The 27,164-nt window shown below is 33.6% G+C and overlaps 2 protein-coding genes across 16 annotated transcripts in view; one reads left to right on the top strand and one right to left on the bottom strand.

The window, feature by feature from the left end:
- Nucleotides 1-2,064: 2,064 nt before the first annotated feature.
- Nucleotides 2,065-4,425, top strand: LOC113522923 (uncharacterized). Its single transcript, XM_026908770.2, has one exon. The coding sequence runs from the start codon at nt 2,190-2,192 to the stop codon at nt 4,236-4,238; it is 2,049 nt and encodes a 682-aa protein (XP_026764571.2). The 5' UTR covers nt 2,065-2,189; the 3' UTR covers nt 4,239-4,425.
- A 657-nt stretch (nt 4,426-5,082) lies between these two features.
- Nucleotides 5,083-27,164, bottom strand: part of LOC113522925 (ras GTPase-activating protein nGAP) — a 96,921-nt gene continuing 74,839 nt past the window's right edge. For all 15 annotated transcript variants that reach the window (XM_052897449.1, XM_052897447.1, XM_052897448.1 and 12 more), the window contains 15 exons: nt 24,832-25,057; nt 22,022-22,091; nt 21,543-21,670; nt 19,454-19,597; nt 17,831-17,976; nt 17,018-17,263; nt 15,943-16,142; nt 14,994-15,199; nt 13,701-13,813; nt 12,334-12,500; nt 11,668-11,913; nt 11,305-11,402; nt 9,224-11,216; nt 8,814-8,926; nt 5,083-6,425 (listed from right to left, as the gene is read on the bottom strand). In XM_052897449.1, coding sequence (XP_052753409.1) covers nt 6,176-6,425; nt 8,814-8,926; nt 9,224-11,216; nt 11,305-11,402; nt 11,668-11,913; nt 12,334-12,500; nt 13,701-13,813; nt 14,994-15,199; nt 15,943-16,142; nt 17,018-17,263; nt 17,831-17,976; nt 19,454-19,597; nt 21,543-21,670; nt 22,022-22,091; nt 24,832-25,057 — 4,346 coding nt within the window. In that variant the 3' untranslated portion in view covers nt 5,083-6,175. The remainder of the gene's footprint in view (nt 6,426-8,813; nt 8,927-9,223; nt 11,217-11,304; nt 11,403-11,667; nt 11,914-12,333; nt 12,501-13,700; nt 13,814-14,993; nt 15,200-15,942; nt 16,143-17,017; nt 17,264-17,830; nt 17,977-19,453; nt 19,598-21,542; nt 21,671-22,021; nt 22,092-24,831; nt 25,058-27,164) is intronic.

The raw sequence follows: 27,164 nt of genomic DNA, 5'->3' as shown, positions 1-27,164 counted from the left end.
AAGTTATATTACAGAAGATCATTCATTATAAATATATATAATTTAGTTACATATACATTAGTTTTTATTTTTATCACATAATGTGATTAAAATAAAGACTGTCCATTTTTTACTACTTAATACACGGATTTGGGAAATGTGCTACTATTCGATGATAGATGGCAGCACTTTGTTCTCGGTTATATTACGTGTTTCTTATTGGAAAACCGTGTAAGTTATCTCCTATATTATAATACATTATTATCTACCATCGTACGACTCGCCATCGACAGGGAGTTCATCCTCATATCCTACAGCCTCAATGCTAGCGTACAGTGCAGTTTCAGAGATATTTCCTCCCATAAACATTCAGGTTATGGAATGAGCTCCCTGCCGAGGTTTTCCCAAGAGCCTACAGCGTGGGGTTCTTCAAAAGGGGGTAAAGAGTTTTCTTCAGGGTCGGCAACACGTGTGCCTCTGGTATTGCAGGTGTTCATAGGCTACGGTAACTACTTACCATCAGGTGGGCGGTATGCTTGTTTGGTACCTCAGTGTTATAAAAAAAAAATATAATATTTGAAGTATCATAATTAAATGAATAAAGGTCAATGAAAATACACATCTATTATACAAATACCAGTTTGACACATGTTTAAAATATGTAGTAGGAAATAGTGGACGAAAAACTTAGTAGAATCTTAGGGAGACTGTAGAAAAGTAGTTTGCTTTGGCACTTCTGTCCCATTCGTGCTTCTACCGTAAAGCAATTGTGTTTACATGGAATATGACACTGAATTTGCAGAGTACAGAGAAGTAACACCTAAGTCTTCAAGAAGGGGGGAAAGGGATTGTTAGCAATGGACTTTGATAGTTCTATTGCTAGCAATATGCCTTATTAAGTCGACCTCCACAAGTTCTCCCTGGAAACCATCGTGAACAATTCTTGTAGAATTTGTCACGATGGACTAACTGACCTACTTCATCCTCACCTATCACCTTTCACTGGAACCCCGCCGGTATTAACCGATAGCGCGGGTGGGGCTACCATTCCATTATCATCCATTAAAAAACAAAAAAAAAGTCGTCAGGAATGGCAACGCATGGGGGATATCATGGGCAAAACAGTATACTCTATTATGTCCACGGTACTGCTCATGTCTATAGGCAACGGTTACCACTTTCCATCAGATGAGCGTCAGCTTGTTTGCCTTAGAATAAGTTGCATAAAAAAAATATTAACAATAATATTACGTATATGTTATTGTTACGTTTATTGACATATACGAACTTAAATATTACCTTGACACAAAAAAATTCTCATTTTAAAATATTTATCTCGATAAGTTTTATGAATTATCGAGTTTCTGAAAACATCCGCTAGAGTTGCAGCTAATGCGTAAAACTCACACTAGAGATTGTACATACATACATATCTGTCACGCCTGTCTCCCATTAGGGTAGGCAGAAACAATGGAACGCCAAATGCTTCGATTGTAGAGAGAGACTAGAGATTGTATTTTGTCATTATCGCAAAATAAATATCTACCTAATTCATTTTCGTCTAAAGGTAAATTTAAAAGTTGTACCTATCTGTTGCGTAAGGTTCTTACTAAAATTAACTATTAGTGTTTTTATCATACAACTATTATATAACATACAAAGATTTTGTTAAAAAAAAACGTCTAATTTAATACAAATAAAATTCTGAACATCCACGAATTGATATTATAACAAATACGTGTCGTTATGCTATTTTTATTATTATAAATAAAACTATTTTTGTTTCGTCTACATAATTGCATTTCCAGTTCGTCATTATATAAGTATCTTATACTACTTCTAAGGGTGGGACACAGGTACCTATGCAGATGACTTTTGTGCAATGTTTCCTTTTAGCAATAGCAGAAAATGTAATAAAGTTACTAATTTCACCATAAATCCAAAATACTCCCTAATATTACACTTTTATTGTATACGAAGTTTTATTTTTATGTCATAACTAACCTAATGTCAAATAAAATAACATCAGTCAAATAATAAAGAAAAAAAAAAACATTTTGATATTGTAAAATATGCATTTTGAGTTATTATTGCTGGTTTTTTTTTTTCTAAATTGCATTTCAAAACTGTTGAGTACCTAAAATTAAGATTTGGAGATTTATATTTTTCCAGACAAAATTGTATTTTCTAAATTCCATTACTAATAAGCTATGGTACAATTAAAATATGGCCCAGAAAGCAGCCATGACGAGCACGCTCATCGTCGCATGCAGGTCGTATACACGCGGAAAATGCACGAGAGACAAGTGTTCATGGATGAACTTAGGGAACTACGCAAGAAGAAACTAAAATATATTTTGAAAAGGATAACAGAATCTATTGGGCCGAAGTGGTATCATGCATTAAGTGTTCCACAAAGGATTGCGTTAGATTCACTCGAGTCCTCTATATATCAAGATTTGCTTGAAGGCCGCCCTATAAGAACTGCTCATGTCATGCGAGAGCTAGGATTATACCCTCGTCCTAACACTGTAGACCTAATGAACTCCGCATATTTTGGACGTAATGATCCTAAAGAGATGCTTGCACAATTATTTTTAATAACATATGGACATACTATTGACGGAAAAAGATCTTCATACTGTTTAAATGCCAAACTCATGTTATCTGGCATATTATATTTAGGTCTAGAACAATTAATAGCTTTACTGCGGGAAAGATTTCGTCCTGATACAAAAAAGGAAAAACCGAATCCAAAACCTAAACCTAAGGTTGAGCCTCCTCTATGTTCCCCATACTTACAGAAAATGGTTGCAGTACTCTACGAAAGACCCGTCTACAAGCGACCACGACCACCTCCGCTTCCTAACTTAGATGATTTCAATGAGCCTTACGAAGAAGAACCGGTAATGCCTAAACCTCCTCCACCGCCTCCACCACCACCACCTCCTAAAAAAAGGCTTCCTCGATCATACTGTGACAAGATTTCTGGTATTATATCAATTGAACCTCATTCTTCAGTTACCGCTTTATCTATGAAAACATATAAGCGTAATAGTCACCGCCGTATTCGTGGATCAAAATTATGTGTTACAGAGGTGAAAAAGACGTATGGCATAAGTATGGCAAATCAGAAAAAAGTGTCTCGGCGTCGAAAACCCGTTGCTCCAAATACAGGCATGTGGAATTCTCAATATGTTATTAATGGCGTATACAGTATCCATGGCAAAACAGTATTTGTACTTGGCACTGTGTCGATATTGCCACCAGTTGGTGATCTCATTCATGGGGGTTACAGACACTTAAAAGGAGAGTATATAAATATACATTATGGGTTCGCCGCACGCCCACCTCCGCCCAAAGCTGATCCATGTGATTGCGTAAAAAAATGGCATGATTCTGTATTTGAATATGTGAGGAAGACTAAATGTTACTGCGGTCACCACTATGATTATGGTAATGAAGGTACATTCCCTCCGGACGAGTTACCGTTCTTTCAAAAACCGACACGACATTCACCATTTCAGTTCAAATACCAAACAATTTACGATACGGACGAAAAACGTCTTCACGTTGAAAAAGAATTCAAAAGAGTTTGGGATACAGATAGCATGCTTCATGTAGTCGACGGCACTGTTAAAGATAAAAAAGAAAAGAAACTGAAAAAGACAAAAAAGTCATCTACGACTTGTTTGGGGAAGAACCCTAGGCCAGAGGATTACTTAAAATGTGCGTTGAGATTGATGAGACAGGTGAATATAGCTGCACGGTTACCAGACATACATTTAGTTCCAGAATTAAAGGAATGGATGCGTCGTCGTATTCACGGTCCATACTGTCACTTAGAAAAATCTGAAATGTTGCATAAGAGCACAATGTATTGGCAAATATTCCAAACAATTGCTGCAAAGGGTTTTGGTCATATAGCTCCACTAAAGGATCCAACTTACGCCGGTCATACGACGTGGGTACACAAACAAAACTTAAACGAGAAATTCCGAAAATTTACAGAGCAATACAAATTACAATTATTTAGATCGCAAGCTAAATTTAACAATTTAATGTGGACCACGATGTGCCAAGCTGCATTTCCTGATAAAAAATTTAGAGAAATATATTTCTCTTATTTAGTCCGGCGGGTACAAGATATGTATATAATACATCCATACAGTTCTAAAGAGTCATTAGAACGAAAATTATTGATAGCAAAAAAACGCTACTGTTGCCCTCCGGCCGGCATCGAGCAACTTGAGTCATGAATATAGGTATACAAACATGGTAAAAAACAATATTTATCATCATCATGTTCGAGTCTCAACATAAGCAAATACGGCCGTATATTCCTTTCTTCAAAATCTATTGAATTTTTTAAGTTTATGCATAAGTACTTTCAGAAAGAAGTTTAACTTTAAATTTGTACAATTTTAAAAATTTTCTGAAATTTATAAATAAAATATGACATTTTAATGGGTTTATTTTATCTGGTCACAGCAAAATATCAAGTTCAAGATTAATCAATTGTTAACCACGGGTGTATCATATTTTTTTGTTTTTAATCACATTTATTATTATTAAAATATGTCTTTTATAATCAAATAATAATATTAAGTACAAAAAATTCGAGCTTCTCATACTAAAACGGGCGTACACCATCAAATTAGCGTGGTAACCCTCAATTTTTTTGTTATATTTAGACAATACTTTTTCATTGAAAAAAAAGTTCAGTTTCAATACTTCCCTTAATAATATTGGATTTCGATTTTACTGTGGCTTTTTTTTAAGTTGACCCGCAGAGCAAGCAAAGGATAGTTTTTGACTCTTTTCACGCAATATTTCGAAGATATTAGCACATGATTTATTATTAAAATTTCATTTACAAAAGCCCAGAAAATATCCAAAGAACTGTCCTACGTGTGATCAATTGTTATTGTAATGTCATTGCTTCCTTAAACTTATATTGTAGGAATTGAATAATTTTAATTATACCTAACATTTATTGATTTTACTATTATGAAACTTTACTAGACGACAATAAAATATTTAAGAACATTACTCATAACTAATAAATAATAAAAGGTTGAATATGAAAAATAAAACCCAAGATTACGTAATTTATATAATTTAATGTTATAAGGATAATATATACCTACCTGGGTATATTTACAATTTAAATATCCACTGAACATACTCAGTACGTACGCGTTGCTTTCGAAAATTGTCTTCACGTCATCAATTTGATATTTTCAAAGTGATAGTGTATTTAAATAACTCCATTTTAATATCTCATTTTCTTATAATAATACTCCGCAGGTATTAAAAATATTTTTCGCTTATTATATTTACTTAAAAATATTATACAAATCTTATAATATAAAATCTATAACATTTTAAAATACAACACTAGAACTACAGCTGTAGTGGCATCAAGGTTAGGCCACTACAACTCTAGACTAAGGGATATTCAATCGTCTTTGGTATGATTGCTACAGAAAACAAAACAAACTTTTGTAGACATGACGTTGACGCGACACGACGTGAACATTTAACAAAATTAAGAATACTGATACAAGACGAACGTTAATGTCATTTAAAGCATTTCATTTAAAAACTAGTGAAACAATTTAACAAAGTTACAGATAGATGGCAAAACAATTTGTGATTCACATTACCGGACAGAACTGTTATTGTATCATAAATAAAAAAAAAAATTATAACAAACATCCACTTCATATTTCACAGATTGATATTGCAATGTCGTAGATAGAAAACCTAGGTGCTTATATTGCTATATTGTGCTTCGAAACATCAAAATTAGTAAAATACATACTCGTAAATTCGTTAGACACAAAAATATAAATGTAAGTAGATTCGACTTACAGTCTTAATATTAAAAAGTTGATGCTGTAAGTATATAATTGTGCGCCGAAAAAAATTGTAATAGAATGCAAAGTTGTAATAGCATTACAGGAGGAACTTTTTAACAATTATTTGAAATGCACGCTACAGCATCATATGACTGCTATTATTCGAATTCGTAAGATGAATTTCTTCAGACTAAATACTGACCTCAATATTGTAAAAATTGTATACACATAAATCATTTGTCACTGGATTAGATCCCGCATAATTTTGTCAGCGGTTCAAAGGTTGAAATTGTCTCTTTAATTTTTTAAAATATATCAAACTGTGGACACTGTTAAATCTGTAGTTCTTGGTGTGAATGTTGTGAATGTGGCGTAGGGTGAGTGTTGTTGTGTGAGGGGTGTGTGGGCGACGGGTGAGGAGCGCGCTGCTGCAAGTGAACCAGCGCTGACAGCAGTCTTGTGTTAGCTTCATCCAGCGCCGCGATACGGTGCTCCTGCGCTTCGATTACGCGCTGTTTGTGTGACAGAGCTGCCGCCATTTTACGTTGTTCTCGTCTCAATTCTTCTTCTACGCAGATTAACCTAAAAGTTTATTAATTCTTGGTTATTTGATTAATGATATATTGCATAGTCCCCAAGACTCTGTTTTGAATATTATATTTCCAATTTGCCTGATAATAAAAAAAGCCCGTGTGAAAATTTAAAATATATAGGTATAATAAATATAATGTATTCCTGTTAATCGATATAATAAATTACAAATAAATTTTTTACGCTGATATATTATAGTAATAAAACGTAAAAATAAAGAGGACCTTCAAACCCAAATTAATAATACATTACAAGATGTTATAAAATGGCTGACAGAAAAGAAAAAAAAGATAAATAAAACAATGTAGTACTTTAGTAATATCACTTAGAAACGTAAAGTTAAATATAAATTATCAAAATCAACCAGTAGCAATAGCAGATAATACCCGATTTTTGGATACAGTTTTTGACAAAAATTGTAATTGGAAAGTTTACATAGATGTTATAATGTATCAATCGATCGACGATTTGTTTACGCAATAAGAAAATTACGCATTTCGGTGTTCGAACAAACTGCCCTACATGCTTACTATGGTTATATCTTTTTGATACTGTCTTATAGATTAAAAAAAAATTAAAAAATATGTGGAAACTGTGTCGACTTTTCGAAGGCATTTGTTGTGTAAAAGAAGTGTGTAAGGGCTATTTATTTATTTATGTACACTTTATTGCACCATTTATAGAATAGTAAACACATTTAACTGTAATAAGAAATGATACAAAAGGCGGTCTTATCGCTAAGCAATCTCTTCCAGACAACCTTTGGGTAGAGAACATTGAGAAAACAAAGAAAAATAAAGGGTAGGTGGCGCACTATTATATTAGTACTAATTATATATAAACAAACATATACAAAGATATATACATATACATGTATATACATATATATACATAAACAAATACATACATAAACATACACAAACTTAAAAGTACACATACAACAGGAGAGAGTGACACTGGAAGATGAAGATAGAACATGGGAAAAAATTGTTACTTAAAGGGAGAGATAATGGGCTTTAACAGAGGTTTTGAAACTAGCGAGAGATTGAGCGCACCGTATAGAGGTAGGTAGTGAGTTCCACAGACGAACTGCCTGTACAGTAAAGGAATTGGAATAAAAGGAAGTGGAGTGAGTTGGAAATTTGAGACGGAGATTATTGACACTGCGTGAAGTTTGGCCATTGGCCTCACTAAGAAACACAAATCGGTCTTTAAGATAATCAGGAACAATGGAGTTAAAAAGAATCGCGTAAAGGAGAGATAGGATATGTAAATTACGACGAAAACGGATAGGGAGCCACTTGAGTTGAGTACGAAATTGAGAAATGTGATCATACTTGCGAAGACCAAATATGAAGCGAATACATAAATTTTGAAGACGCTCAAGCTTGTTTAATTGCTCTTCAGTAAGGTCTAAATAACAGGAGTCGGCATAGTCAAGAATGGGCAGGAGTAAGGAGTGTGCAAGCGCAATTTTGGTGGTAACAGGAAGGAAATTGCGTAATCTATTCAAGGCGCTAGTAACAGCAAAAATTTTTTTGCTAACCTCTGAAATTTGCGGAGACCACGATAAAGTACTGTCAAAGATAATGCCAAGATTTTTTACTTTTTTTTTGTAATCTATTAGAATTCCATCAAAAATTAGAGGCGAGAGACTCTCCAAGGAAATTTTTGAAAAGGGCTATATATGGAGTCAAAGGAAATGTATGCTTTATTTTTATTTTTAAGCAACTTAAGTATGTACGTAAGAGACCTCTGCATATTTATAAGTATAATAAATACAATTTTACTTTCTTTGTAAAAGATCATCCTAGCTACATAAAAAATTCAATATCAACAGTACGTACAACTAAACCTAACGACAAATTATATGTGCTAAAGTCTCAGTTTTATATAAAAGAACTTCGTACTGTATGACTATTAAAGCACATAAAAATCTACCAAAAGATATCTGAGAAGTGACAACTCATACATTAAACTTAAGGATTAGCTGTTATGTAATAAATTTTATAGTATTGAACAATATTTGACAAGTAAAAAATATTTAAATTGGGAACTAATAAATTATAGATATATACATAATGAATACAATAACCAATGATTTACAATAAATGCGATAATGCAATTGTAATCTGAAAGTATGAATAATATTTGTGCTTAAAATTCAAAGCATGTATGTGCCTAATTTCAAAAATGTTCAAATATTTGCAAGTCTTCCCAGAGGCATACATAAGAGATACATAGAGAGATACATAAGAGCAATGTTCATAACTTCTATCTGATAATCGCCTACATTTTTACAAAATAAATCCATTTAATATAATTAGTTTAGTGTTTGTTTGTGCAGGCAGTTGTTGATAAATATACCATTATACAAACCTGGATATAATGGCCTTCATTTTGGCGTCACTGGGGTCTTGACCAGGCTCAGTTGGCAGCCGCCCGCGCAGTAGTTCTACCGAGTGCTTTAACCTCTCGATCTCACGTTCATACTGTGAATATGCAAATAAAATTGTTGAAATGAAACATAAATACGAAATTACCTTTAAATATTTTCTGATGATTGTTTGATTAAACGACGAACCTAGGTAACTATTTTTTTATATGAAGTTTATGGAGGTTTTTGAGTCTAATCATTATATCTAGATGAATCAAACAAATTACAAGGTACCTAGTATAGGTTGTGGATATTGATGTCTAATAAAACTTAATTTTATCTGATGCTAATGTAGCTAAAACTTGATTATCTTGTTAAACGAAAGAAATAAAACTAAATAATAAAATAATACCTGTTCAATAGTTCTTTGATGTTTTGAAGCACGCCTTCGCCCTGTTGTACTATATAGCGTATCTTCCATGTCATCAGAACTGTCAGTGAGATCCCTTGCTGAATCCAAACTAAGCCTCCGTTGCATTTTGTCACGACCTGTCACTTCACGTTCACTTCGTGCCGGTACTCGCTCGCTAGCCTCGCTTGACTGTGACTCTCGACTGAATACCCCTTGAGGAGAATCCCTCCTGTCTCGTACCCCATAATAATCCTGATGCCTTTCTAAATCCTCATTCAACCTACTACTTGACATCTTTGCTCCCGAATACGTTCTGTCCAATGGATAATTTGTTTCGGAGATCACGTTCTCTGTTATAGCGTATTTCTCAGGTGAACTCTTTAAATTTTCCATATTATATAATGCCTTTTGACTTCTTGATATTTGTAGTCTATACATTTCTTTATTCACCTCTTCCACATTGGAATCTGACCTGCTCATTGGGTAGCCTGAATCCGTCGAGATATGATGAGGTTTACTTTCATACAATGATTCTCCTCGTTGGCCAAAGTGTTTCAAGTTGAGTTGATTCTGATTTGTTGAGTAAGAGAGCATAGGATTTGTTCTTGGCATTCGAGTTTTACTGGTCTTTCTTAAACTTGGCGAATTACTGGACGATTCCTCATCTCTCATCCTTGGCGAATGACTATGGTTGCTCATTTGGTACATGTCTTCATAATTACAATTATCTCTGGTGAGTTTTCGGTGGGTATTGTTGCGGTTCTGTTGGTCTTCATTGAAGTTGGTAGAACCTTCTTCTGAGTTTGTTTCCACATTGTCTGTGCTCAAACCCTCCTCATCTATTGATGAACTGGATGAACCACAAGGACAACGTTTTGAATTTCTGTTTTCATTGTGTTTCTTCTTATCATGAGATTGACGGTTATCTTCCATATTATAGACTGGATTTGTGAACACCAACGGTGCTATTTTTGAACTTATATTTGTGTTTGTTTGTGTATTATCAGCTGTAGTAAAGTTTTGAATGCCATACTTTTGAATATCATACTCGATTTTTTGTTGTACTGGACTCTTTGGATAGAATTTCTCATTTTTGTTATCATAATGCTGCTTGTCTCTCTGTTTTTGGTAATTTAGTTGCGAATAGCGACTCATAGGCTGACCGCCATTTTCGTACGGCTGATGGTGATGTGTTGTGTTTTCGATGGGACTAGAACTTTGGCTATATGTAGCGATGCTTTGATACCCAGAGCTTGCTACATTAGACAATCCACTTATAGAAACATTTGAACCATTATTAGTATAGTTTGTTTTGCTTCCGTTAACAATGTTATTATTATTAGATTTTGACTGAGCTAAATTTTTCTTGTTCATCATAAGTTTATCGTCAACTATGTCTGAATCATCAGCGTACTTCAACAAATCGGATAATTCTTCCAATGTTGCTGTTTCTTTTATAATATTTTGCATATCTTTAACGGAATAATTGTGGTTAATACTGTCACTACTTGGAGATCTTTCGGTGTTGTTATAATTAGAGTTGTGGTACTGAGTTTGGTTATAGTTGTTGGGCTTGTATCTCTCTTGGAATCTTCTCTCTAGACTTTCATTTATACCGTTGCTGATGCCTTTTGGATATTGGTCGGAGCCAAAACCAATCTGTAAGACTTTTGGATTGACGCAATGCTCTTGGCTGTTGTATTGAGAGCTGTATCGATCAGGGTTCGCATTTTGATTCACTGGGCTCGAGCCATATCCATTTCTCGGTAACGTTGCTGAGCGTAAATTGAAACTGGGCGATTTAGCGACGGTTACAAAAGAACCTTTATATTTGGATTCCTCGGCATTTGATTTGGATGGACTGATGTTAAACTGGACGCCATTTTTATTCATAATAGGTGAACTGTGAGCGAAGTTGCTGTTCATTTGACCATTGACTGTAGATTCTGTGTTGTTAACTTTTGTTGGTGTACTGCACGTGGGATCATTGAATCTAAAATATAGGTGTTTATATTAATATCGACTTTTTTTAATATAAAATAAAGATATTTGTTTTCTTATTATAACTATTTTGTACTTACCTAAAGATATTATCGGTTGCTTGTGAAACAGGTCCATTGTCGTTGCTCGCTAGTCTCTTGCTTAGTTCATCTAATATATCGTATAATGGATCCAACTCCTGGAAAAAAATAATATTTATTTCAGTAATATTTTTTTTATCCTAAATTTCATTTGAAGATTGATTAAATTAGATTAGAAAAACTATTATCAATTCTTGATCGAATATAGTACTGGATTTTGAACACCGTTTAAAATTGAATATTTTATGTATTGTACAGAAAATTTTGGTATATTTTAAATACACTATTATTATTATATTTAAATACGATGAAAAATTTTTGTAGGTAAATGGTACCTATTTATTTAATATATTAATAGTTTACCTGTATCTTATTAGCAGGCAGCTTCGGCAGACTATCTACCAGCAGTCCATGCAACGTAGCCAGCTGCTTCCCCAGGTCAACGTGCGGAGCCCATTCGGGGTCTGCTTCCACTGAGACCATCTCGCCTCTAGAACCCTCAGACCCAGCTGTAGAACCCTGAGATGCTGAAGAGTTACGGTTGCTTCCGTCTTGGTGATGCTGCTGCTGTTGTTGTTGTTGTAACTGTTGCTGATTTTGAGGACGTGTCTGTAAGTAGTTTAACGTTGTAGTCGAAATCCACTACTTTTGAACACACACAGTTTAATAAATAAAGCTGACATTTTCAAAACATTACACTCGTGTAGGGTTATTCCTCTGGCATCAATCTGGTTTCTTACTTTGTTAATGGCCTTTAATGTAGTATTTCGTACTAGCAAGTTACGATAAATTTTTAATGATTTAATATTCCTAATAGGGTAGTCAAAGGCATTTGTTGACTGGTGCTGTTATGGTAGAGGTGCTGTTCAACATACACGCATATAATACATACTCAAGTATAATGTATAAAGTTATATAAGCTTTTACAATAAATATATTACTGTGGATATCCAATTTTAAATATTCCATGCTTCATACAATGTCAACATTTAAAAATAGTTTCATATTAAAAATAAGATATAACTTTACCGATATAGCTCTGAGGAAGGCCTTCATATTAGGAGCCTCTTGCTCGAGGAAGTCATTGAGGAACTCCATGAACGCCTCCTTGCCTTGGAAGCGGGTGAAGTTGGCCAGGGTTTGCAGTGTCTTCGCGACCAGAGTCAGATTGCGCGCGGCCCGCTCGTTCGGGTATTCTATTAATATTAATTGATCCATAATAAATTACAATGTTATTTATTCACAGTATACATTTTATAGTGAGTGCTTTAGTGCTATAAAGAAATGTTTCCCTAGGAAATTGAACATTATCATTAAAGAAACATGAGTCCAAAAACTAGAATTTTTTTTTAGGTTTCAACCTTTTTTCTTCACCATAACACTGATTGATTTCTACTACATATAAAGAATATATAAATGTTAGTGTTATGGTTTTATTTAAATAAATTTTTATTCATTCATTCATACTAACACGGCGCAATTGGTTGTGGAGTTAGTATGGAAGACTCAAATTTTTTGTTGTCACAAAATTCGTGTCCTAATAAAATATTATGCTTTATATTACCATGTATAGAATATTACTATCTTATTCATAAAAACTAAAATTTAATACAAATCTATTTTAGCTATTACAATGTTTTGTCTCTTTCTTTTAAAATGAGAATTTAGCATAATGGAAAAAAGACAAAACATTTCAATAGCTAACATCGGTTTATGAGACGCTTGACCTCTGTTTGAATAAAGGGGTTAGTTTTATGTACCGCTAACGATTTTGATTGCACCTTGTATTTTTCCGTACAAATCCAGTAGAAAATTTGCGTGGTACAGTTTCGCAATTCATAGAAACACATTGCCACGCAGTCGTATACAAACACTCGCCAAATATCTTCAGAGTAATATATACAGTTGTACAAATTTATAGTGTTTTATAATTGTTCTCTGCGATGAAAAGCAGCGAAAACTCTTTAAAATTATCTAATCTGTGCAGTGACTCCAAATTTTTTTTGTTTATCCTACCCTACCGTAATACTAATAATAACGCGTGAGAATTAAAGTAGACCAGTTAACCTATCGAATTCAACAAGAATTAACCACGATGGTTTCCAAGTGGTACCACGAGGAGGTCGATATGACAGCTCCATTTCCAGTAATACACGCTTATCTCTAACAACAGAGTTGTTAGACCCCAATACTAACAATCCCTTTCACCCAAGACAAGGAGTATTCGAAATCACTATTAATCATTGATTTCGAGTGGTATGATTTATTTCATAAATAACCATGTCATGACTATTAAAGATGCATAGATTAAGACAGCAACAGATACTATTAGGGGGCTAAATTATTTTTATTAAAATTTATTTAAATGTGCAATAAGTCTAAGTGTAGTATCTTACCGTGTGTGATTCCAAAGAGACTTGGTGACAAAATAGCTGGACAAAGGAAGCGAAGGAATATAGACGCACTAATCAGGTTGTCAGAAATATCCTCTCGCCCCATTGACATTAACCTGGAAAACGTAAAATAATAATATATAACAGTTAAAATACCCACTATTACAAATAAATAAGTATAATTATTTAAAACCAAATTCATATATAGACCTACTTTTGAGATTTACTAGAACCTACATAAGATCTTACAAAATAAAATGGACAGATTTTTCAGTTATTTTTTGATAAATGCTTTGTGTAAAACACAGTCTTCTATTCTGGACAAACTATCTGGAGTTATTAATAAACAAACACATATATAATTGGCTGAAAATTGTTGAATATATACGAAATTTGGAATTTGAGGTGAACAATTATGTTTTACGAAGATGATGATGAGATGACCTTATTTTTATAATTATTAACAAATTATCGTTATTTTCATCATACCTTAAAAATGTGTTAAAATATTATTGTGACTAAAATAATAATTAAAATTAATCCACTCCATAGACTTCTTTTCTAGCAGAGTGAATGAATATTGACATCCACTGAAAAATGGTCCAGCAAGATCTAAAATTTTTAATTTTTAACTTATTTTTAACTACTACTATTCATCTCTCTCTTTCGAATCTCGCTCTCTGGAATCTAGTTTCTAAGCCGTCTAAAGCAATAAGTTTCTCAATTAACATCTAATGGTAGAACGTGGTCCTCATATTCACCAGAGGGAGACTGTACAAAAGTCGATTGCTTGGGCACCTCTGTCCCATTCGTGTTTCAACCGTGAAGCAGTTGTGTTTGCATGGCTGTGTTTCGGTTTGAAGGGTGGGATATGGCGTGAATTTACAGGGTACAGAGGAATAACACCTGAGTCCTCAGAAATGGCAACGCATGGGGGGTATCATGGGCGAAACAGTATACTCTGTTATGTCCATGGTACTGCTCATGTCTATAGGCGACGGTTACCACTTTCCATCAGGTGGGTCGTCAGATTGTTTCCCATTCTAAGTAGTATAAAAAGAAAAAAAATAACATAATATATAATAGTGCATATCATAGTTATAAATGATGGTTATCACTTTCCATGTAAAGGGAAGTCAGCGTGTTTGCCATGCCATTCCATGTGCCATTATATCCATGGTACTGCCCATGTCCATAGGCGACCGTTACCACTTTCCATCAGGTGGGCCGTCAGATTGTTTGCCATTCTAAGTTGTATAAAAAAAAAAATCTGCGTGTCTATTTAAGGTGGCTAACCTCTCGCGGAAGGTGGCGAAGCAGTCCCTCAGCGGCGGTGGGAAGGCGGGCGCGGAGCGTGCGATGCAGCGCCAGGCGAGCGCCACCGTGTCCCGCAGCGCGGCCTGCTGCCGGCGCAGCGCCGCGCCGCCGCCCGCGCGCATCGGGTCCACCTCGCACTCGGCGCCCGGGCCCGCCGCCGCCGCCACCGCCTCGCCCAGCGTCTCCTGCCGCACCACACGCGCGCCGGGGTGAACCAATTGTTAACCATCGGGATTTTAATACCCGTTGCTAGTATGCACCACGATATGCCCCTCTGATCCAACCTCATCCTCACCTATCATCCCTTATTGATATTTCGCTAAATTAATGTACAATATAACAAAAATTCCATTATCATCCATTAAAAAAGGCAATGTTATCATTTGAAAAATACTTTCCAATCATTATTCAAACTATCTTAACTCCAGACACCAACCCCCTTCCGGTACTCCGTAAACGATGAACAGAATCGAACTGCTTCTATATTTATATATACCTCTTGCTTCTTATATAACTCATGCTTACACACCGGTTCCGACAACTCCTTTCTCCGAGAACATACGATGTTTCTAATCGTAAAAAATTTGCCTAGGTTACAGTGATTCAAACCGCTTCCCTCCACTTCCTGATTGTATATCTGCTTAAAGGATAAGAAGTAACGTGATGGTTAAGTTTTGACTCAAGTATCAACGAGAGAACTACCTGAGGCTGGCGGGAAGGAATTGTTCACAATTAGAACTACCAGCCCCATTGCCATCGTGTTAAATTATAGGTATATTCATAACGACAGACTAATTGACCTGCATTTTCATTCTCATCTATTATTCCTGTATCCCGCCAGCGTATTCCATTAGCGCAGGCGGGGTTACCATTCCATTATCATCCATTAAAAAAAACCACCCAAGGCTTCAAACGTTGCGAACATTACCTGCAGATACTGATCGCCGACCAGCTTCAAGTACGCCTCCATGCTCTTGGTGGCAAGCGAGTTGCCGCGGAAGGTGAGCGAGTGGTCGCCGGTGCGGCGCACGTCGAGCGCGACCACGTCGGCCAGGTACCGCGGCGCCAGCCCCGCGCCCGCCATGCACAGTACCAGCGCACATCCGATATCTTCCTTCGCCTTCACACCTGAGTACAGTTATACCACCATAAGTAAGATATTTATATGACTTGAACGTGACAACATAACAAGTCTTTTTACATGATTTTTTAATATAATAAGGGTTCCTATTGAATCCGAAACTTATCAGGTAACCCTGATATGAAATACGTGAATAAAATTCATATAATTAATTAATAAATATGATGAAGTGATGTTTATTTTATTTATTTATCTTTATATATTTTATATACAAACAAAGGTACACATGGCGGTCATAACACCTAGAGGCGTTCTCTACTAGTCAACAATAGGGCAGACAGAAAAGGTTTGGTGGTGATACTTATTTTTATCATTATTATTATATCAACATCAATTAACTGTCCACTGCTAAACGTAGGCTTCCCCATAAAGGGTGTTTTTGCCAGTAGTTGCCATGCTATCCTTGTTAGGCTTGGCTGATATTTTAAGAGGGACACTGCTACCCATCCCTCGAATATTAAGTTCCCTTAATAACCTACCCATTACCGTACCCTTACAATACCCATGTTAAATGAAGAGGTAACCCATTCTATATCAGGACCACACAGTATATTATCATTATTTGCTTTTTTCCATTTAGTAAACTAGGGCTCACTCTTTTATGCTATCATCTTTCACACAGACCATCCACCTATTCTTTCGGCCATTCTCTTTCTTCACATCTATCTATATAAGTGATATTAGCAATCAAGAAACAGATACACATAGACAACAACGAAGAAATTTCCTCAATCTAATGTTATCCGCATCCCAATTTTAATAAAGATAGTGATTACATACTGCCCCATACGCCCTGCAAACAAACTAATACTCGCGCTTCAAATAACAATTACTTAATCAATATAAAAGTTTACACTCTCACCTATAACTGGTTCGAGATACTCGCACAACTTCCGATAATTCCTCTTGAGGTAATCGAGGAACCTCGCGTAACTATCGAGGGGGAGTACGTCGACGCTCTGATAGCGGCACTTGATACGCAACGCGGGCCGCAGCGGCGCCGGCGCGCGGCCGCCCGGCGACTGCGGCTTGTCGCCCTCGCTTAGCGGGTACCACCGCTCGTTGAGGTATCGAGACGATACGTCGTCGACCGGGATACGTACACTACCTGTGCGTACAATAAAATAAATACGTTATATTAAATTTCTAACACCTCACCTCGGCTTCGTATGGGTGTAAATACAAACCTTTAGTAAAATTCTAAATGACAATAAAATCTGTGATAAAAATAAGTTGTGTAGTTTAGAAATAAACAGAGAAACGCGGTTATCAACTTAATTTTTGTTATTTAAGGACTTTAACATGTGTTAAAGTTAACATATACCGTACAATGGTTTTATATGCTCTCCACATGACGAAGCAAATAGCAATTATTTTTATACATATGATTCAAAGATAAATTATTAAAATATTAGAATTATTTAGCTAAAATATAGTAAAATTTAAGTGTTTACTGGATCGATACTTTTTTATTAAATTCCTTTATAATTAGTGATAGTAAGATCACAAACATTCAGTATAAAGAACTTGTTGCCCTAGTAGAAACTCTCTTATCATTAAGAAATACAAATTAAAAACAATACACGTAATTCTCCTAAATCAAATTAAGCTTCTGTTATGTTTATCTTTGCGCCTTTGAAGGAGCTATAAAGATAATAATGAGCAGTGTACTGACCAATAAGGGCGTGTTTATCCCGCTTGCGCGCGCGCCGTTCCGGCTCTCTGTACACGTTGACGTGGATGGCGCGTACTGCCGGCAACGCGCTGAATTCATACACCTCACCCCAAAAACACAAATCCGTTTTCAGCTTCGATGATGATCTGCAATGTAAATTCATTATTCATTAGTCATCGACCAAAGTCGTATTAAACCTACGTCAGGTAGGCTTCAAGCCAGAACTGTCAATTTCTGGGCAAATTTTTTATGACGCTCGATGAAAAAAGCCACCATGTATTACTAAGTGAATCGATAGGGATAGTTTCTCTTGAAGACATAATCCTGCTGCACGTTTATAAGTATCAACTGAACTATATTCGGCATGTAGTCTGCTATCACAGCCTAATCCTAATGGGGGAAAGGTGTTGTTAACAATAGGATAATAGCCCCATTACTAATTATATTTTGTCAAGTTGATTTCCATGGGTCAACCATGGACGTGTTTATTCCTCTGCAAACCATCGTGGTTAATTTCTAGTAGATTAGTTACCATAGGTCAACTGAACTGTCATCAACTTCACTTATCGTGCCTTATTGTTTCCCCGCCTGCGTAAACCAATAGTACTGACGGGATTATTTATTTACTAAAGCCTAACCTAGTTATTCTTTAGCATTGCTTTTTTATATGCCACATCAACAAATTTTATGCGAAAACGCAGCCTAGCGTTATGGATCCGGTCGACCAGTTTTAACCCTCATAAAGTACACCCCATAGCTCTCTAGTAATCCCTGAATTAGGACTTTCAAATCTCAAAGAATATTTAAATAAGACGCTTGAAATGTACGAGTATTAGAGTTCTTTGTATTCTGTGGTATTAAATGAATAAATGGAATATTTTCCGCAAGTAAACGCCTTTAGAAGCTTCCCTTATGTATAATAATGTCAACAATGATTTTATTGTAGAAGAAATCATATTTTCCTCGTATTTATTCGTCAAGCTCATATAGTATTATATTATATATTTCAAGGTAAATTAACTGTGTTTGCATTGAAATATTTATATAAGGTATTGCAAATTCTCGTATAATTTGGAAATAATTAATGCAATACAAAATATAATACTAAAATATATATGATTAAAAATTACAATATTAGTATTTACAACGATAAGTTTTTTAACCAAAATTAACGTAAATGGTTCGAATATAGATACATTCGTATCTGATAATCAATAAAAAAATAATTTCATCATTGAATAAATTAAAAACGTTATTTTGATCTCACAAGAAAGTTAAATTGCGCACTGAACATTCTAATTTTGTATATAAAATCTTTTTTTTTCTAGATCTTCTTTCCTAGATCTCTTCTAGATCTCATTTATATTATAATTATAATTAATATATATCGTTATATATATATATATATATATATTATATTATCGTTATAATTAACGACAAAAAATCTTTATTAATTAATAAAGATTTTTTGTCGTTAATTATAACGACTTGAAAAAATGCGGAAAAAGGTTTCTTAATTCCACTGTATATTTTTGTGAATGGTTCTCTTTGTGATTGAAAGGGTTTGCTTTTAAGACAATAAATAAATAGAAAAAGGATTTGGATTTTCAAAAAAAATCTCACCTTGCATACAGTGTGTCGTCAAGCAAAATTTCGCAGTAGTACCGCTTCTTGAGAGGTATATCTTTTGCTTCCAATAACCACAACTTGACAGTCCGCTCGCACCGGCGTGTACGCATCTCGTCTGGCCGCGCCGCTTGCCGCAAGCTGAAGTTAGAACATAAATCTGAATTTAGTGTATTCCTTTTTTATACTACTATTTGACCAAAAATTATTTTGTGAAATGAAAATTACATTATATAATATATTTATGTTGGACAACATAACTGCAAGATATCGTTACATCGAATTTATTTTATAAATAACTAAATCCCTGTATACTCTGAAACAAATTAACATCTAACATTCAGAACATTCTACAAGTGTGAAGTTCCTTAAAGATGATTTTTTGCAAATTTGAAAGTGACATTCACACTGAAGTCCCAGACGGCCATAGGCTACGGTTACCACCTTCCACGAGGACTGCGCTTAATGCCATTGTAGTTTTTTATTATTACTTTTTTGTTATTTTTTTAACCCCTGTGTGGAAGCTGTCGTATATTTGAGCAAAATAAAGTTCCTTTCTTTCTATACATGCTACAAAGATAGGCGAAGTAACTGTTATACGTAAGGATATAGGACTTTGGCCTTATATTCTTTTTATCTGTCATGAATCATCACATTCTAATATGTAGAGATGGCTCGAGGCTAAATGTGTTTAGGTACCTACTTATTTGTAACTACAGACAATCACGATTCTTACTATATTATTAGTCTTATAACTTTAGTCTATTAAAAGATTGAAATAAAATTTGTTTTTAGTTAAAAAAGGATTAAATTTCAGTGCCTTCGTCGTATGATATTGGTACTTAAATCCTCCCAAATTATTAATGTACAAATTTTATCCATTTTACTATCATACTTTAGAGTTTATGTAAGAACGTATACTCTTTAATAACAATAATATTATATGCACCACACTAAATAACTTGAATGGTGTTGACAAAAACTAAATTATAAAATAAATAGGTACATAGGTTATTCTTACAATATGGATTTTCCATAATGCAGGTAGAGATGCAGATTAACAATAAAAATAATACGGAATATTTATTTACATATTTTCGCGAAATACAGTCATTATTTCGTTTACACACACAGTGTTATGTCTGAAATCATTTTAATAAATATTTTATAGAAACAATAAGGAAAGTACCTATTTAATTTTAAAATAAATATATTAGTATAAATTGAACGCAAACAATGTAATTTACAACTAACGTTTCCTGCTTTACAAGTCAGTATAAAAATTTTGAAAGATTGAACAGGTACATTGTATTTATAACCACAATAACAGTTGTGGTTAATATTATTGCTTTCTAATAATAATAATTCTTAGTTTTCATTTCGCAAAACTAAACTTGTTTTATTTTTATTAGGCAATGATCCGGCCCAACATTGTACGGGTAATTTTTTTTTAAATAATATATAGCCTACATTGCTCGCTGATAATGTACATTTTTATAGATGAAAGAATTTATAAAATCAGTTTTTAGTTTATATGTTAATCCATTACAAAAAAATATATAGAAAATCGTTTAACATAGCTACTACTACAAAACTGAATACCATATTTGTATATACATATAAAATAAATATTAAAACCAGCGATTTTTTATACATTAAGCTGGCTTTTTTTCAATTATATAATTTGCCTTTCACTTAAATTGTACCGCAATTCACCGGTAATATGTCAGACAAAGCTATGTAATTTAAATATTTAATTTCAACTAACGTGTAACCTGAACTTGAAAACAATCGCATTTGTGTCAATATTTTGCTTTACCACTGTTAATAGAATTCCAACATTATTATATTCTATGGGAATAAGTCTGTTTATGTTGGTTATTCTAATTTTGTTAACTGTAAAATATGTATTTATGTATATTATGTATAGTCGGTCTATTGTAAACAAGATTTCTGAAGACATACTTCAGGGTTTTTTTTTCAGTGAGCCGACTATGAGTAATGTATAATTCTAATAGTGTCACTATTTTCTATAAAGTCGATCATCCATCAACTTGTATGTAATCTAAGTAGTATATAAAATCACCTGTATATCCAGCGGTCTCGCTCCTTCCGCGACGCGCAGGCGAAGTATCTCGGTGGTCTGTTCTCAGCACTCAGCGCGAAACAGTGCGGTCTGCCCAGAACAGAAGAATGCAAGGCACGTATCTCCACCTGTAAGCAAATAACCATTGTTTAAGTAATATTATAGTTTTATATTGTCGATGATAACATGAAAGTACCCAGTAGTACTAGCAGAAGTATTGTAGGTTTTATTTTTGGAAATTATAAATTGTAAAGATATTTGGGAGGCTCGTTACGTGATACGATAAATTTATCAAACCGATATTAAATTATTATTTGTTATAATATTCTTTTTATATCGAAATTACTGGCAGGCTGATCACTAAAAGTCCCACATTAGTTTAATTTCTCACGATTGAAGTCGGTTTTTAGCCTTAATTTACATATAAAACTACTTATCTACAAATTAAGAACTGTTCATAAAAATCTACTTAAACTTACTTGATTGGGTGGTCCTAAATCCATGGTGGATACGGCAGGTGAATGAGCCGACAAAAGGCTTTCATGAGATCTGCAACAATGAAGCGAACAGTCGATAAATAAATCACAGTATATGGTTCCCTTGGGGTTCCGTTTCGTAATATGATATTCGATAATCCCAGTCTTACACGTGTAAGACGAACAAGGAAAACTAGCGAGTTTTCATTTAAGAAGGAGTACGAAAAATATTTATAAATATAAATAAAAATCAGGCATACATATGTTTGCCGGTTTCTTTGTAAGTATAAACAATGTCAGAGAACAACTCTAGTATAGAAATAGGTGTCATTTCTCGAGCACTTATGATTCTTATATCCATGTGAAATTTGAGGAATACTTATTATATGACGACTGAATAGATTTAAATATTGTATTTTTAAAATACCTAACTAAACAATAAAAATAGGCTCGATCAGGTAGCTATTAAGCACAATTCTGATATGTAACAAAGAAAAATAATTTACATAAACTGCTCTGATCTGCGTTTTATTACTATGTGTTTATGTAAAAAAACGCAGTTTATTACGATTTTGGCTCGAAATAAAAAAAAATTAAGTTTCAGCAAAATTTGTGAATAATAGCTTTTAAATGGTTTTTGATTTCAGTTAAAGATATAGTTTCTAGGATTTTTTTCCATAATATCTACGTCTATTAATATTAATATTACTTCGATATTTGAGTATTAATAGAAATAAATGTGTGACAAGGAGGACAAAATTTCGATAAAAAGCACTCACATTACATAACAGCACAAAATTCGGTAATGTACATACATTAATGTTCACTACATGGTATATGAATAATTGGATAAAGCTATATAGGTACCTGCTCTGTATATTTTGCGACTGTTACAGATACTAATTTATGTCAGCCTTGTATTAATATAGACATTTATAATAAAGTTTCGTGTTAGCATTAGGGAAGTAATTAAAAGGCGTTCGTTAAATAACAGCTCCAGACTGGGAGGGGCGACACTCCTGGCACTGCATAACGCTGTAAAGTCACGACATGTCGCTAAATACACGCATACAAGTTTTGCAAGAACTTGTAGCGTGGCATTACACATTACGGAAAATGTTCCTTCTATTTTAGTGTATTCCTTTTATGCGATACAACTATGGTTCGATGTTTTATGATTCTCGGCAGATTCCCGGACGTAGACCATTTTACAACATCCTAAATATAAGATTTACTAAGAAAACCTATTCCCTACTATTCGTACTGTTATTTTATTATATGGTATATTTTATATTACGTATAGTCACAGATACACATATTATACATATAAATTTATAATATATACATGATCATTTCAAGTTAAATTATGAAATTTTAAAAAAGGAATTTAATGCCTGTCCTTAAAGGAGTCTGTGCAATAAAGATAATGATTTAAAAAATAATGATTTTGACACTTATTTCAAAATAGTGTAGCAAATTATATTGCCGATTCTACTTTACAGTATCTGTTACAGTAGCTAGCAAAGTGCTAATGAAGAGCCTTTAATTTACACCGTCTGTTCCCGTGCACACGAAGCTTATCGTACGAGGGAATGGTTTATTGGCCCATTATACAAATTACATTTTCTTAAACGATGTTTTCAGTTAATTGACTTTAAGAAAACTGATTCAACTAGAAATTTACATACTTGCTATACTAATTACTTATTGTAAAACTTTTCAATAAAGTAAATAACTTACGACTTAGCCTTATCACAGGAAGAAAAAAAAAGTAAATAATATTATAATTGTAAAATTATATTAATTCCATAATTTGTAACTTTTTATCACATAAACAGTGATTGTATTTATTTATATTTATTATGTGCCAACATTATACTTTCTGATTTTAAAACAGTATGATAAAACGAGGCATCCAACAGCCGTTAGCAGACTATTTTTTTGGAATGTTTTTAATACTCAATGCTCCATCTAGATATATATACAAGTATGATCTATGGGAGTCTATCAAGTCTTGTTATGAACATTAAATAAGATCTGCTTAATCATTGTAAGAGAAAGTTAAATGCCATGCGAATTGATGTTGTTCCACGAGATCTACTTCATAATATAACCTTTAATCATGTACATGTACATATTACAATCTTATTGAGACCTACCTACCTAACGTTACAGCGAAAAAATTTAATTATACGACAACTAGATTTAATAGAAATGTAAACAAATAAAAAAAACTGTGATGTACTTGATGCAGCTTTTTATATTTTCTCATCCGTCACACTTATCTACTCTAGACCGAGCATTTTTACTTAACACTAACATTGCACGTTCATATCTTAAATTGTATATTACTATGCTATATTGGTACAAAAGTATAATAATATATGTTGTATGTATTTGTATTTTTACCATAAATACAAATACTGTATGTATTCGTATTTATTGTAAAAAACACAATACCACAATAACATACACAATATACAAAAAATACTATATTTATACAATTTAGTTTTACGTTTAAGACAATTAAGTATTTGTATTTAACCTTAAACAGGTGTATGTTGAACATTGAATACTCACTGCGCAATAAGCCTTTTGCGAGTGTAAGTGAATGGTAGCAATAATGATAATAATAATGACTAATGCTAATAAATGTGAAAGTTTACAACATATTTAGGTGAGCGCCCATGTCTAACATGACATTTTTCATGGTAATACTTCTTTCGATGATGTACTTTAGGGCAATTGATAATTTTATATTTTTAGATTACATGAATTCGCTACGATATATTTGTTCTGTAAATATAACGTACCTTGAAGTTCGCAATGCATGAGACGGTGGGTGAGTGGGTACAGCAGCCAACGCGCGCTCCCTTTCCAATTTTGTTGCAGACTTTGTTCTTTTGAGAGGATTGCTTCTGAAAGATCTCTTGGAAAAGAAAAAGGAGGCCAGCCGGGAGGGACTGTGCTGTGCCTGTGCTCCCGGCACCGGAGTACTCGGCGCTGAACCACGGCGGCATGCTTTTTCGTATGATGTATCTGAAAAAAAAAATGTGAGAGATAAATATCATAGCAAAGTGTTTTTGTATAAAGTAAAACGCTATCCGTAACTAATGGATGGAAAGGAAAAAAGCAATAAACATAATCCGGTCGCAATTACAATACACGTAACTATGTACTCGAATAATATTTAAAATTGTACTATTACCCAAGCAATTGAAAAACATGTAAAACAAGTCTCTCTTCATGTCCGTCCTGTAGAAGACACAATTGACATTGATTCATGAACAACCTTGTCATAAAATTGTTATGATTGAAACTACAGAGTTATTAATGTTGTCTATATTTCGAATTATGCGTATTTACATATATCGAAAATTTGTTGAATGCCACGATAATTATATTACTTAATTTAATTATATAATATATTATTTCGTTCACATCTTTATTTACTTAATTCGTTTCGTTATAAATATGTTGCCTGATACGAGATTTAAATGATTTTAATAAAATATGTATAAGTTGAGTATGATCGGACAAATCGAAATAAGTAACAAGCTTAGCATCAAAACAATTTAATTATATAATATCTATAATTGTCCCCAATTATTTATTATAAATTTATCTTTTTATTACTTACTTAGTATGGTAATCGGTACTAATAATTATATCAAAGAATAACTAAAGGCAAATAGGTAATATCTAGATAGATATACATTACCTACCTACCTATATACCTTACTTTTAAAGCAGATACATTTATTTTTATTTGCATAACACTTTGCTTTACTATCCCATTTATTGTGTAAAAGCTTATAATTACTGGTTTCGAAGGCGAATATTTACTTTTCAATTTAATGTTTCATTTTCTCTTTTCAATATCCAATGTTACAATATGCGTATAAAACAGTTGATTCTTTTACTGATGAACATCTCCAATTGTTTACTCGTTATTTTTTCTTAATCTCGACACATGGGTATCGTTAAAATATTTTGATTACGTAAAACTAATTCACAAGAGCTTTAACGTATTCCTGTATATAATAAGTAAATAAAATCAATTTTTATTTCATACTTCAACGAAAAATTATTTCAAATGCTACTATTCTAATTACTCAGGGTAACATCTGTTTCTTAATCCACTTTTGTATCAAACTATCATATAACTTAAAAGAATACATGGAATCTGATTCAAATTATTTTTTTTTTCCTTTTCATGTTATAAAAAATAGGGTACTCATAATATCTTCTAGACAAGTTTTTCTATATGTTACCTATATGTATATTGTTATATTACTTATATCAAAAACAGCAGCCGATTGTGCGTGTGCTTATATACCTGTATGGCGTGGTTTCCGGCGGAAGTCGACCGCACGCCGCCCATGACCACTGCGTATGCGCATACACGTGCGACATGTAGAAATGTACGATTAATTGAACGAAGCTACTATTTTGCTAATTTTCTGAATTTAAAAAATTCTGATGACTGTCTGATATTTTTAAACTTCTTCGTCAATGAATTAATCATAAAAACAAAAAAGATTTGGTGAAATGCCAGTATATTAGTCACATTTTCTGATTCAACAACTTAGACGATATCCTCGCAGCATATAAATATATCAATATGTACCAAGTTTTATTCTAACTGCTAGTCCAACATATTCTAAACGATTTTATACCAAATCGATCGAGTGTAGTAGGTAGGTACATATTATATGAAAGGATCAGAAATATTTTATTACCTTTTTTCTTCTTATTCTATACGAGAAAGTTGTTCAATTTCATGAATAAATAGATTATGGACAGTACTATTCAAAATAGGAACACCCCAAAAATTTATATGATAAATTTGACTCGAATGTAAAGTTCTGCAATCAGTCATCGATTAATCAATCTTAAATTTACTAAATTTGACAGTTTTCCACAAAATTTATTGTATACATAAACACTATTCTTCATCTACACATTAATATCAACAAACAGGAGGGAGTGATTTTTTTATGAATGACAATGGAATGGTGCTCCCGCCCGCGCTAACATGCCGGCGGAGCATCAGTGAGGGATAATAGGTGAGAATGAAAGCTGGTCAATTAGCTCATCGTGATAAATAAGGACTGGAATTCAACACGATGGTTTCCAGGGGGAT

Source organism: Galleria mellonella, unplaced genomic scaffold, assembly GCF_026898425.1.
Source record: "Galleria mellonella isolate WM207_F2 unplaced genomic scaffold, CSIRO_AGI_GalMel_v1 utg36, whole genome shotgun sequence".
NCBI lineage: Eukaryota > Metazoa > Arthropoda > Insecta > Lepidoptera > Pyralidae > Galleria > Galleria mellonella.
The sequence above is the reverse complement of the archived record's forward strand: the minus strand, read 5'-3'. Positions and strand labels throughout refer to the sequence as shown.